The sequence below is a fragment of the Stegodyphus dumicola genome, chromosome 2 (assembly GCF_044657685.1).
Source record: "Stegodyphus dumicola isolate Sdum_Otavi_A_Nest chromosome 2, ASM4465768v1".
NCBI lineage: Eukaryota > Metazoa > Arthropoda > Arachnida > Araneae > Eresidae > Stegodyphus > Stegodyphus dumicola.
This window is the reverse complement of record NC_140769.1, coordinates 39,639,443-39,653,157: the sequence shown is the minus strand read 5'-3', so window position 1 is coordinate 39,653,157 and position 13,715 is coordinate 39,639,443. Positions and strand designations below refer to the sequence as shown.

General features: G+C 31.3%; 1 protein-coding gene across 2 annotated transcripts in view; it reads right to left on the bottom strand.

The window, feature by feature from the left end:
- LOC118182138 (ovostatin-like) overlaps window positions 1-13,715 on the bottom strand; it is a 125,036-nt gene that overhangs the window by 47,843 nt on the left and 63,478 nt on the right. For both annotated transcript variants that reach the window (XM_035351441.2, XM_035351442.2), the window contains exons 9-12: window positions 9,664-9,769; window positions 6,816-6,924; window positions 5,479-5,591; window positions 3,605-3,808 (exon numbers count right to left, since the gene is read on the bottom strand). In XM_035351441.2, coding sequence (XP_035207332.1) covers window positions 3,605-3,808; window positions 5,479-5,591; window positions 6,816-6,924; window positions 9,664-9,769 — 532 coding nt within the window. The remainder of the gene's footprint in view (window positions 1-3,604; window positions 3,809-5,478; window positions 5,592-6,815; window positions 6,925-9,663; window positions 9,770-13,715) is intronic.

The following is a 13,715-nucleotide window of genomic DNA, read 5'->3' as shown; positions in this document are numbered from 1 at the left end:
ATGCTGAAGGTTGCTTGGGGCAATCCAATAAAAGTCTTGCTTCCGACACGGTGTATGAACGTATTTAATTCTACTGGTCTACATAATCTTTCATATGGATAATTATTTTGACAAGCGAAGGATATGGGCCTTTCGGATAAGCACGCTCTTTCTCACAAAGCTTAGACGATATGCTGCTATTTGATGGCGTGATGTTTGTAACATGGTTGCCGTATTACCACGTTTATTTTAGAAGTGTTGTTTATTAATATGGAAGAATATATAAAAATAACCGATTTCAAACTGGAACAAACACCCATATTGATAACTATTTTTCACCAAATATTGGTCTCAGGAAATTTTTCAATATTCTTTCATTTACAATTCTAAGTGTGATGTAAACACGATTTTTGTATTTTTCAATAAATATAAATACAATAAAATAAAATACCATTTGTATATTAAAATTATCTTTTTGTTAAATTAAGTAAGATAAAGGGTTACTTCAATAAAGCACATATTTGTTAAGAAGTTATAAATTAACTACAAGAATATGTCTGGCATATAGGTGGACCTACAAAGTTTGGAAAATATGTAGCTTAAAAAATGTGAATGGAGGAAGAGATATGTATTGCATATAGACTTACTGCTCTTTGTTTACTATGTTATAGAAAGTGCTGTATTTAAAAGCATAATAAAGAAACTTAAGGGTGTTTTGAAACTCTTTCTCCAAGAAAAAAATTTGATTTTATAGTCAGTGTAAATGAAGCTAATTATTTTCTTTTAGTTTTTAAAATGTATATTCCACCTCATCCCAGGAAGTTTTATATTTAATTTTATAAGTGTTATACTCTGCATTTACTGTTGCATTATTTTAATCGCTTTCATCATAGTGCATGTTCGTTGAAACTACAATGGAAAAAATTATCCGGATTTTTGGATTATCCAAAAGGGTGTCGGTTAGTGCAGACAATTAGAATTTTAAAGTACTTTCGGTTCTATGCCTAAACTGGGGTGAAATATATGTTGTTTTTATACCTGTATTCTATTGATATGCACAATAAATCTGATGTGAGTAAGTAAAGTAAAAACTCTGATGTGATCACGACAACTTCTTTGCATGGTCTATTAAATTATACACCTTTTTCTGTTCTTTATATAAGCTTTATTTCCTCGAAGTATTCTAACTTAATTAACCAGCCTTATTTGGATTATCCGAAAGGGAATGGTGTCGGTTAGTGCATACAATTAGAATTTTAAATTACTTTCGGTTCTATGCCTAAACTGGGGTGAAATAAATTTGGAAATATGTACTTCTCAGTATATACTTACAATTATGATATCAGTATAAATTTAGCTAACTGTCGAAAGTAATAAATCGCCGACGTTGTTAAAAAAAATTAAAAACTTAACTTTTAAAGTCAATGTATCAAACAAACCGAATCTTAATTTTAAAATTTATACTTTCATTTGAAAATAGTTTAGTTGAATGCTTAAAATCTTTTGTTCGGAGTTTTGTACAAGTAACCATAAGGCTAAGAAATGAAGTATCTAAAAGTTTCCGCTTTTCAAAGAAGATACGATCGCCTAAAACGACTTGTTAAGATTTTTTATGTTCTCTCTACGCTCGCAGTTTACCCGACTTCTACCGCACTCACTCGTACTAAACCAAAACTTTTGTCTTTTTAGCTTTATCATTAAGCATTATTTTCTCTGCACTTACGCCATATACAATTCAACAGGAGAATTACAAAAAAGTTAAAAGCAGTACAGCAGTATATGTTAAGAATTCCCGATGCAGTGTTAAGTGTTGGTATATATTTTTCTATTTTTTTTTTTCAGTCTTTCCTTAGTTCATCATATCAATTATCAGTTTTATTCGTAAGAGGGATAGCAATTTTTTTCTTTTTATTGTTAACGTTTCGTGTGTTAACTTTATTTATTAAATATTGCGTTCTTCGTGCTTAGGAACTTAGGCTTCGCCCTTAAACGCGAAGCACTAAGCGCGAAGATTTGTTATCTGTTGCTATTGGATTCGATTCAATAGATTCGCGAGGAGAACTATGATGTTATTCAAGATTTAATGGCTCTAAGTACCGTCATGTTTTCACAGTGAGAGAAATATAAATGCATTCATGTAGATCCTTATCATTTAATTTCTCATTAAAATAATATAGGGTGATAATATCTGGTGGCAACAATTCGGAAAGCGTTTCACCGTTTATAGTGAACCGATGCCAAATCTCCTTTCGAAAGCAACAGACGCTTTTAAGTGTTTTTTTTTTTTTTTTTTTTTTTTTTTTTTTTTTTTTTTTTTTTTAACTTAGGAGAATTCCGAGTTCTAATGTCAAATAGACGATTAATTAAAGGCAATCATATCCAGTTAAACTACAGCACGAAAAGAATCTGAAGTGTTATATTATTTGTCCATAAGACTTAGCCAAGCGTTTTTCTTAGCTTTTACAAATGAGTCAAGAATTTCGATAAATTCGATGTTCGGAAACCCTTTAACATGATCATGGAATTTTCGAAAAACACTCTTCTTTTACCCCTTTTTTTTAGCCCAAACAGCGTTGGACCAGAAGGGCTGTTAATTTCGGTTTGGCATTTTGCGTCGAAAATTTTAAAAGTATAAATTACTTTTCAAATTGTTGCTACCAAATATGATCTCCCTGTAAGAGTGTACCTAGAGCCATAAAAGTTTGAATAACCTACGTCTCCACCCGAATATGGGCATCCGAGAGCCCAAATTTGGCATTTGTTTTATTATCTATTTCACATTTTGTAAAGGATTTATGTGTTTTTGATTAAGAAACTCAACGATTTCAAAGCGAGCAAATGACAAAACTGTACCCCCCCCCCCCAAAAAAAAAAAAAAAAAAAAAAACTTTTTTTTTTATCTCTAGCGCGCGTGACTGTGTATCTGTAATTCAAAAGATATGCTCTTTTAAAATTATTTTGCGATATTGCTGTTGAATTGGATTTTATGGTCTAAGTGTGAAGAACATGATATTTAATAAATAAAAGTAACACACAGTAATAAAAACGCCCCCTTGGGCGTAGTATAAAATCTGAAAGCTTTTAGATTTATTTAATTGTTTATTTATTGTGTGGGAACTGTACAAGGTAAAGAATGTTACTTCCATGGCTTAGGAATGCTAAATCCTTGAGCTTAAAGTTACGTGCTTTAAAAGATAATTATAGAAATTTAAGCTTCTTACATTGCAGATTTTGTTTAATTTGCATTTTAGACTTCTGTAAGATCTGAATTTAAATAATAACCCATAATCGAATAATTCATTTTTAATCTTGATTAACTATCTATCTTTGTATATGAACAGCGAATATTACTTTCATTGGTATTAATATACTAACCGAAATTTATCTTTTTAATAAAATAATAGACATTGTAATCTGTTTAATTACTTCTTAAGAATAGTAATTGCATTTTAAAAACTAGCAAGTTGTGATACATTTATCTGTGTTACATGAGATTTTCTTACAAATGGGATGGATTTTCTTAGGAAACTAGAAAATAAAGAATTAAACAATAAAGTTAAATTTTAATTAATGAAATTTGCCTTATGCAAAAATCAATAAAGAACAGCTAACAGTGATGAATTACCTCGATCGTGATGCCAATGGAATCTGTGTTCTGAGGAGGTAAAGTGTATAGAATAACCCCATTGTCATCCGAAGTATAATTTTTGCAATATTTCACTTTTTTTGTTGCCCACCAGCCACTCAAAACACGTTGCCTTGATACAGTCGCACAAAGCTCAATTGGTTCATTTGCGGCAGGGCTTTCATCAGGATTATTCACTTGCAGCTGCACACAGAAAAAGCACAAAAGATTATAAAAACAGTGAAATAGCTCATCTGAAAACAAACAAAATTACGAAAAACTTTACAGTAGTTGGTTATCATGAATAGTCTTAAGAACTGTTGATACATTTTCAAACCTTGCTTTATAAAAGCATATATAATGATTATTGTTAGCTAAGAAGAATAATTTTTTTACTGCATTTTTAAAGCAAAACACTAAACCCTACAATTTCTGAAAGGCTATTTTATTGCTTAAAGTCGACTGTCAGTTGTTAAATTTCAAGACAGCAATAATTTGAATCTTTTTTCTATTCTTATGTTTCCGTTTTTTAGTTCAGTTCACAATGATCCTCATAAAAATTACTTTTAAAGAAACTTTTTTAATATTTACAATCTGTAATGTGATCAAAGGATAAAAATTATGTTTTATAACTTTGTATAGCGGGAATTGCACTGCTTTCTTCCACAATAGATATAGAAATGAAGCGCAAAAATATAAACGTTTTTCTGATTATATTTTTTCATATAATTAATAATTATTTTCCTTGACTTTCTCACATACTATATGTTGATTTTTAATTTTATCAAAAACAATCAGATAGGTTTTTTTTTTTTTTTTTGTTTTGCAAAAAAAAATTAAGAATAGCATAAACATCTGAAAACACAAAATGTTACGCAATACAGTATAATTTCATATCATTTATTAATCTTTTAGCATTTGAACCTAATTTATCAACAGCCTTGTTTTTATTTATCTTTTGATTTTTTCAAATTAATTAAATTAAATTAAAATTAATTTATAATATTTTGTTATTAAGGTTTCTTAAGGGAAAAAATTAAAAGATAATTAATTGCATTATATTATTTACTAGTTTGCCCTATTTTTAATGAAATTGTTTTCTCACAATATAAAACAATTAAACTGGAATCAAAATTCTAAATTGTAGCTTCTAAGAAATTGCAAAGTAGTGATTTATGGGAATGGTTGGATTATTTAAATTATGGCTAAATCACTTGCGTGCTATCTTCTTAAAGGAAAAGGATATATTCAGAGAGGGATTTCTAAGGGAAAATGGTTGTTATTTACATTGCAAAAGCTCTGTTAGCCTCCTTACTGCGATTTGAACCCAGATCAAACTACGAGGGTTCAGCAATTTTACTGTTTGATTATGTGCGACTGAGAGATGATGTTTCTAAAAGCAAAATGTTACCATTTTTCTTTCTGAATTTGGTATTTAAAACGAAGTTCTGTTTGCTGGTATTAAATATGGTTTTGAATTCTTGCTCTAGAATAGAGCTTTTCAAACCGTTTAGCATTGATACCCACGCATGACGTTTCGATTTATCACTATCTACATGCATGTAAGTGTTTTAAAAAATAAAAAGAAAAGATAATTGAAGAAAATAACGGAAATAAATATAAGTAATTATTAAAAATTAATTAATAATTATAATTAAATACACAACATAATTATCATGAATTAATTCCTAACTTAATTACATAATCATATTTTTTTCTAACTTTTCGCGACCCAACAAGAAATGTCTCACGTATCACATTTTGGGAATTACTACTGCAGGATAATAGAATGTTTCACTATATTATTACTAAGAAATTCATGCATAAAGAAATACATATAGAATTTTCACACATATCAGAATGAATTGTCTTACTTTTCCGTTGTAAGGCAGACCAGGTTTGTAATATTGTCTTTGATCACGATTAAAGTTGAGATTAAGAGGAGAGTACTGCCGCTGAATAAATTTAGTTTCATTTCGCTCCACTCCTGAAATAAAATTATTTGGTGAAAATTGTTCGCAGTTTCTTTAATAATTGATGCAGATTTTAATAAATATGTAAATAACAAGGACGTAAATAAGAGCAAAAATTATGAATATCAAAGTTATATACATACTCATCGTGTTCACAAAAGTCCTAGCCCGACTTTCATTTTCGCAACCATTGGTTGTAGACATATACGTATTTCCAATTACAAAAACGTTTTAAATGATACAAATATTCATATTTGGGCAAACTTAAAAAACTCCATTTTGTAAACAATACGAAATTTAACATTTTATACGTTACCCTGATCCTTAATACATATAAACCGGAAAATTTAAACTCGCCATTAAAAATAAAATACAAAAAGAATGACTCCCGTACGACCCCCAAAACTGACACAGACTCATTTTATTTTAGAGCTAGAGATCATATTCAGGGGCTCTACACAAGTTAAAGAACGAAATGCTTGCAATTATCTATCTATCTATCTCTCTCTCTATATATAAAGAAGAAAGTCTGTTTGCTAATAATTCAGTCAATACTACAGCTAAGGTCGACGTCGACTTTTTTCCCAAAAAAGTAGCTAAAATCAGAGATATTAATTGAAAATTCGGAAAAACGATACTTTTCGCTCTCATTTGTTTCGAGTGGCAACAGTCTTGTATATGAGAATCTGCTTTATTTCGAAAAATATGTCACCGCTCGCTTTAAAATCCTAGAGTTTATTAATAAAAAAATTCTAAGTTTTACGATGAAATAAAAATTGCATTGCCAAACATTAAATACATTATTCCTGATTCCAAAAACTCGTGGAAAGCCATTTCGATCATTCCCATCTTCGTACGACTTTAATCAGTCGATATATTAATTAAAAAAACTGAAAGCGTTAATTTTCGCACTCATTTTTCCGAGTGGCAACGGTCTCGCGCTTTGGAGGTAAAAATGCTTTATTTCGAAAAGTTTTGCTACTGCTCGCTTTTAAATCGTAGAGTTTGTTAATAAAAAATTTGTAAGTTTTACGAAATCTATACATATAAAGAAGAATGTGTGTTTGTTTAATATTGAAATTAATTTCAAAAGGTGTTTTTTTTCTATAATAATCCATTGCAGTTTGATCCCGCAGCTTTGAAAACAAAACGAATCGTCTTTAATTTGTACTTCGGAAATTCTACAATGTTCATCAATATACTAATTAATTTAAATAGCTAAAAAAATGCATCTTTACCAGTTCCTTTTTCTGTCACGCTAGCCACAACCATGATCCTTCTGTAACGATAAACGTCCCCTGTTTCTATCAGTGAAACATTTAATTCGTATTCAAAACAACCGTCCAGCTGCAAATGAAATAATACTCAAATTAAAATTGTAATGAAATATTCATTTGCTGTACAATAAACAGAAATTTCCAGCATTAAATATGATTTGCGACAAGTGAAAGTTCTCAGTTATATGTTTTAAAACAACACAACGTGTCTCACTTCTGGGCATCTAAGAGCATTGCTGTAAATACATAGTTAGAAATATATAGTAACATAGGAAATACCTTAGGATATTTATAACTAGAACCACTTTGTCTAAGCAACTGTTAAAAATAAGAAGATGGGAAAATTCGCGATTTAAATGCCTTCGATTGAAGAAAACTAATAGGTTCTCGATGGTCTTTTAGTTTCAGGAATAATTTGGAATAGAAATTTTCTCATTACACAGCATCAAGAATGCTGTGTAATGAGAACATAATGAAAAAAACGTAAACAGTGAAAAAAGAACAGTGGAATAATATATGAATATACATAAACAGTGGAAAAAGAAGAACTATTAAACAAAATGCGAGGGACAAGTATTCTTCGAAGACTCAGCTGCAACACTAATTAACAACACCAAACCTTAACTCAGGCGACAACTCAACTGAATGACTGCAGTCGGGCAGTGAGTAGCTGGATTGTCTAGTTCTTGCTTCAGCGTTATGGGCTTCAGAAGACAAAGACCTACCAGAGTACCACTTCTAATTACACGCAGTAGCGCTAATTATTTTTAATGGGCCACAAAATATCATGACCGGTTCATCGATGGCTGGATACAAATGACATGGAGTGATGGGTTTCGATTTAGACTGCATCATGAGCCATGGATCTAGTATACCAAGTTGGAACTCTACCAAGTAATAATTACTCAGTGATAGCCTGGGATGTTTTCTGTTGCCAACGTTTGTGATCTGTGATACTAGTACCAGGTAACCTTAGTGCATCTATGTATACGTAGATTTGTTGGGCGATCACTTACATCCCCTTCATGGGTTTCCTCTATCAAAACAGAAATGAAGTATACCACAAGTTTCGGTTAGCTGTTACTTCGTTTGAAGACCATTTCACTGAATTTTCTCAGATGAGACGGCCACTGAAATCCCATTGAATACCTTTGACATACTTCGGAAAAATGTGTGAAAGCAGTATCATTCATCACCAGTGTCCTAAACTGATTTATGGGAAATTTTAAAAGACGTTTATCAGGACTTACCTATAAAACATTTCCGAAAACTTGTTGAATCCATGTCTCATTGAGTGGTAACCATTATCAAGGTCAAATAAAGAAAAACTTATTACTAATCAATACGTCTCTAATTCAGTGGCACGTCAATGTACTGTACGAAAAAATAATGAATACTGAAAGAAATTTCTGTTTTAAACTTAGCTTTAAGCTCGCCCGTGAATTACATCAATTACAATTTCTATTATATTAAAAGAGTTACATGAACGTTGTTAAGCTAAAGCCAAAATTAATCCAAATTTCTAAGCAAAAACTGAAGAAACAAAATTTATAATAGTATAAAAATTTGCATCACTTCCATGTGAAATTCTGACGCTCTCTGAAATTCGAAATTGAATCAAGAATTGTCAGAGATCAAACAGTGATGCTGATAATATTTTAGAAAAGGATTTTTAAAGCTGGAAACAAGCGGTTATTTATAACATATTATTAACTTTTTAATTTCAAAGCTTTCATTATTAGCAGTTTATTTTCCTCTAAATGCATGATGACTACTGTACTATTAATTAATTTTCATGCGTTTAGACTCCGATAATATTTTTATTTATCATGATATCTTCGAACTTTGTTTTAATAGATAATGGCTCGGTTACTAAACGCGGGGAAAAATTAAAAAGTGATTATTGCCCGGAAATATCAGAAATGTAGAATTTTTTGTAATTATTTTACGTGACATAAAAATAAAATATTTAAAAGCTGAAACACTGAGTTTATTTTTGACAAAATGCATTAAAAATAACATTATCTAAAATGACGTGAACAAAAATATAACCGAGCCGCCTAGACGGTACAGTGGTTAGGGAAACCTACTGCGGTACCTAAGGGCCCGGATTCGGATCTCGGAGAAGGCATGGATGTTTGTAAATGTATACTGTTCTTCAGGCATGGGGGCACTCTAAATATATGGCGAGCCGAAAGTCCTCTCGAGAGATTGATGGCAGCAGAAGTGGGATGGGAGACCCTAGGACCCGTCCCCCAGGGGTACTCTCCATCAAAATTGGGAAGGGAACTGACCGAAGCCGTATTGTCACTTGTATGATGTTCAAAGCGCGTAATCTTGCTCTTCTTGCCACGACGTATTTCGTGGGCTTGTTCTGATGCTACTGTCAGACAAGTGAGATAAATCGCAACATAACAACAACAACAACATGTAATTTAAAATTTAGTGATAACTGAAAAGCTTCATCAGATATTTTCAGAATTGAATTTCGTATAAAACTCTGATGTGAATTAAGTGATCAAAGCAGATTGAACATTTTGTTGTAATAAGAGTCAAAGTTACTACTTTAAACGTCATAGATTTGTAAATATAATGCAATATGCATCTGTAAATTCACTTTAACATATAATTTTGCTTGAGAGCTGTACAGATGTTTATTTATATCTTTAATGATTAAAAAAATAATAATCATTGGTTATAAAATAATTATCCAAAATGATTTCACTTTTATTCAGATAGGGTTTATAGAGTTATACGCATTTTCATACAAAAACGAAGCATGCAGAGTAATGTAAGAAATAAGGAATACCTTCTCTTCTATTTCCAATATAGGTACTTTTTCTCTTGACCATGCGTATAACTCCAAAGATATATTTAGCTTCAGATCGCCTTTTACTAGCTTCCCATACGTATATCTAATATAAAAAAATAGTACATCACAAAACATGTTGATTATTACTGATTATTATTTGATTATTGATTATCAATATAATGATTATTCTAATCAAGAAAAATTACATGGAATACCAGAATAAAACTTCCTAATTGCTTACTTTTACCTCTACGTTTTATAATACTGCAACGCATTAAGTTCGGGTGTTCATGCATAAATTTACAATAGGAAGCGTGAGTTATTAGTTTTTGAAGAGTTTCCTCATGTAGTTCACGACAGTGTAAACTTCTTATTTTAGGAAAGATCCGGGTGAACTTAGTATTTTAGGATAGATCCAACGGACCCAACTTCCTATAAAATCTCGTTGGAAAGTATATTCCTTAGTTAATTCCGGAGCGTTTGCTATTTACATATGTAGGGAAGCTTCAGCTTCTACATCTGTAGCAAAATTGGCTTCCCTTCTTAAAACGTATTTATTATGAAGGTACTTCGCAGGAATTCAGATGCTTGTAGAGCGGCGCATCTGGGTTAGAGGTTGAAAATCATGCTTTCGTATAAGAATACTGACATCTGCGACATTTTCCCGTTCTAAATGACTTATATCGAAATAGAGAGAAAAAAATTCAGATTTTAGATTACGTCCATAGGGGCTTTCTTCCCCAAAGAACTATGAATTTTGATTAATGATATGAGAAGAACTGACATATGTAGCGAATCGACGTGAAATGTCAAGAAGAAATACAATATTGTATTTGTCAAAAGGAAAAGTATTCTGGGATATTTTAAAAACGATTTGGAGGATTAGAGAGTTTCGAGGATAAGAGAGAGGAGAATGAGAGAGGAGGAGAAGAGAGATCTGGAGCATAAGAGAGATTTGTACAATGAAAGAGGAGGAGAAGAGAGATCTGGAGCATGAGAGAGATTTGTAGGACGAGAGAGAGGAGGATTTGAGAGCGAGGAGGATGAGAAAGAGGAAGAGCAGAGAGATTTGGAGAATGAGAAAGCGAGGAGTAGAGAGGAGACACAATTTGTAACAAAAGCATAAGCACAATTTTGAAAAGTGATGCAACGCTTTTTATTTGAATCGGACAAAAATGCCCAAACGAAACTAATAGTCCTTCGGGGATGAAAGCCCCCTTTGGACTAAAAATAGCTTGAAATTAACACTTTATAGACGTTATGTGACTTAGAATTCGAAAAATACTTTATTTCATTAGTTACATTATATGATCCATATAAGCAAAGTTAAATTGAAATTCGAACAGACTACGAAGTACACATATCTATATTAATGCATATAAACATGGAATGAACGAACAAATAGGTAATAGGCTTAATGTTTTCAGTACTGAATGTATAGATATCTGTAATCAGTTACGAAACTTCTTAGTATAAAATAGAGAATTTTATATAACTGGGTTCAGCAGTGTTCTACTTTTCTAAAATTGAAGCAGATTTTAACGAAAGCTGGATTATCAGAAATTGTTCATGCTTGTGATTTGCCTTTTCAAAAATATTTTAGCACTGCTACTATCAAAAAAGAATATCTGCACAGTTTCTAAAACTGCTGTGAATTTTTGTTATTATGGATTTTAAACAAAAACAAAAACAAAAACGAAAACTACATATTTTGAATATTTATTCCTGACATGTTAGTAAGCATCTCTATCAAGGGTGGTAAGTTATCTTGGTTCATATTCTATTGATGGCAATTTTTCTTCAAGAAACAAAATGCCAGAAAATCAGCATATATAAAGTATTTATCCGACTTTCTCGCGTTCCTTCGTGGTGTAGTGGTTCTGAACGCTGGCCAGTATCCAGAGGTCCGTAGTTCGATTCCCGGCGAATGCGTTTGCTCATTTTTTTATCTTGGCTGCTTCCAAAAAATATACCTAATGTCTCTACACATAACGGAGGAAAATAAACAACCGAACACCTTAGAGAATTCAAATTTACTTCCGAAGAATTTTATATTAAAAAGATAAAAATGAAAAAAATGCTCATACATGCTATTGTATGCAGTTGTACAAAAACGAGAAAAAAAAACATGCTAGAAGTTATTGACCTGAAAAATGGATTGTCGGTGGTGTTTATCGCGATACAAGCGAGTATTTTTTTAAAATACTTGAAAACAGAATTAGTGGTTTATGGTTGAGACCTCAATATTATTTACTAATTTGGAAAGAAAAATTCGAAGCAACAACAGTAAGGGCTATCAAAATGCCGTTGGAGATACTTTTATCGCCAAGAAAATACGAGCCAGAATAACCGATAAATACCCTATCATTTACGGAAAAATAGTTTGTAAAAATGACAGAATGACATTTTTGTTGATAGTTTTCACTATAGTATTCTAAATTCAAAATAAAACCCGCTGTGTGGAAAATGTAATTTCTTTTATTTTTCTTCAAATACCAAAATGCAAAACTCCAGATGTTTACAGCCTGATTAGCATACAGTCATCAACTGCGCAAGTGAAAAGCTAAATGAAGTCTTTATGGTTAAATAACTGGGAAGGACAAAATCTAAGGTTATATAATAAAATAAAAACAAAAATAAATTAAAACAGCATTTCTGCATTTCACATTTGTGTTTTATGTATAAACAAACAACAAGCCCTTTTCCCTAACCATGGTTATTACAAGTGAAAAAACAATAATTCCTCTCATTTTTTCTACCATTTTTAAAGACAATACAAGATACAACAAGCTTAAGAAAAATGTCTAAACGTTCGCAGAAAATATGCTGTCTAATTTATGATGTTTATCTAAAATACTTCATGCTTTAGACTGTAAGGATTATTTAAATCTTATTTTATAATAAATATAATGTTAAACTAACGAGCAGATGTTAAAAATTTCTTGAGAAGCTATCCTCTGAATAATTTATACTACGTATGATTAATTCAGCAGGATGAATGCTAAGTTGTCTGGCTGCAGGGACTTGGGTAAAACCCAGTTCTCCTATGGAGGATTACTGCGCAGTGGAAACCGCATAAAAAATAGGTACGTGAACAGAGTATGTAAAGAATAAGAATTTATTTCACATGTAGGATAAGTAGCTATTCGTATTTATCATGTAAAATTTAAGAATGGTAAAGAAATTTTATTTACTTTTGAAAGTATTTAAAATTTTGTGGGGTTTAAATTCTACTCAAAGTTTTTTTTAATAACATTTCTCTCTCTCTCTTTTATTTTTGAGTTATAAAAGATGAAATTCAATGAGTCTTTTTTCTTCAGATAAACCTAAAAAATATCTAACTCCTTTTGCTACGGATTTAGAAAAAAACTAAAACTACTTTCCATTGAAATATCGGGTTGGCACGAATGTAATTTCGGTTTTTAGTGTGAAATGAGCTCATTTTTTCTATATAAAAAGAAATTTTAATCAATGAAATATCTTCCACTGTATTTGATGACCTTTTATCATCTTTCCAGTAACTTCAAGATTCCACGCTCTTAGAACTTCTGGTTTTTATCAGCAAAAAACTCAACCAAGCGCGATTTGAGGTCATCGTTATTACTGAAATTTTTACCATCTACGAATCACTTCCCAATCAAGCTTCAATAATTTCGCACGTGTTGCTAAACATGTGCGAGGCCTTGCATTTGATGGTGAAATACGATTCTTTAGTGATTTTCCAATTCTGGCCTTTTCTCTTTGATTGTTTCATCCAGTTCCGTAAGTTGTTGGCATTAAACATCTGAGTTGATTGTGTGGTTGCATAGAAGCAGCTCAAAATACACAACACTTTTGTAATCCCACCAGACTGACAGCACGACTTTTATTTTAAGAGATTTAGCTTTAAATATGATTTGTGGTGATTCATCATGCTTGAACCATGATATTTTTCTGTTAATGTTATTGTAGATCCAGTTTTCATCCTTAATGATTCGTTTAAAAAGGGGGTTGATTTTACTACTTATGCGCATCGCAAATATTGTCTCATTGTTGTTAGTTTCTTTTAG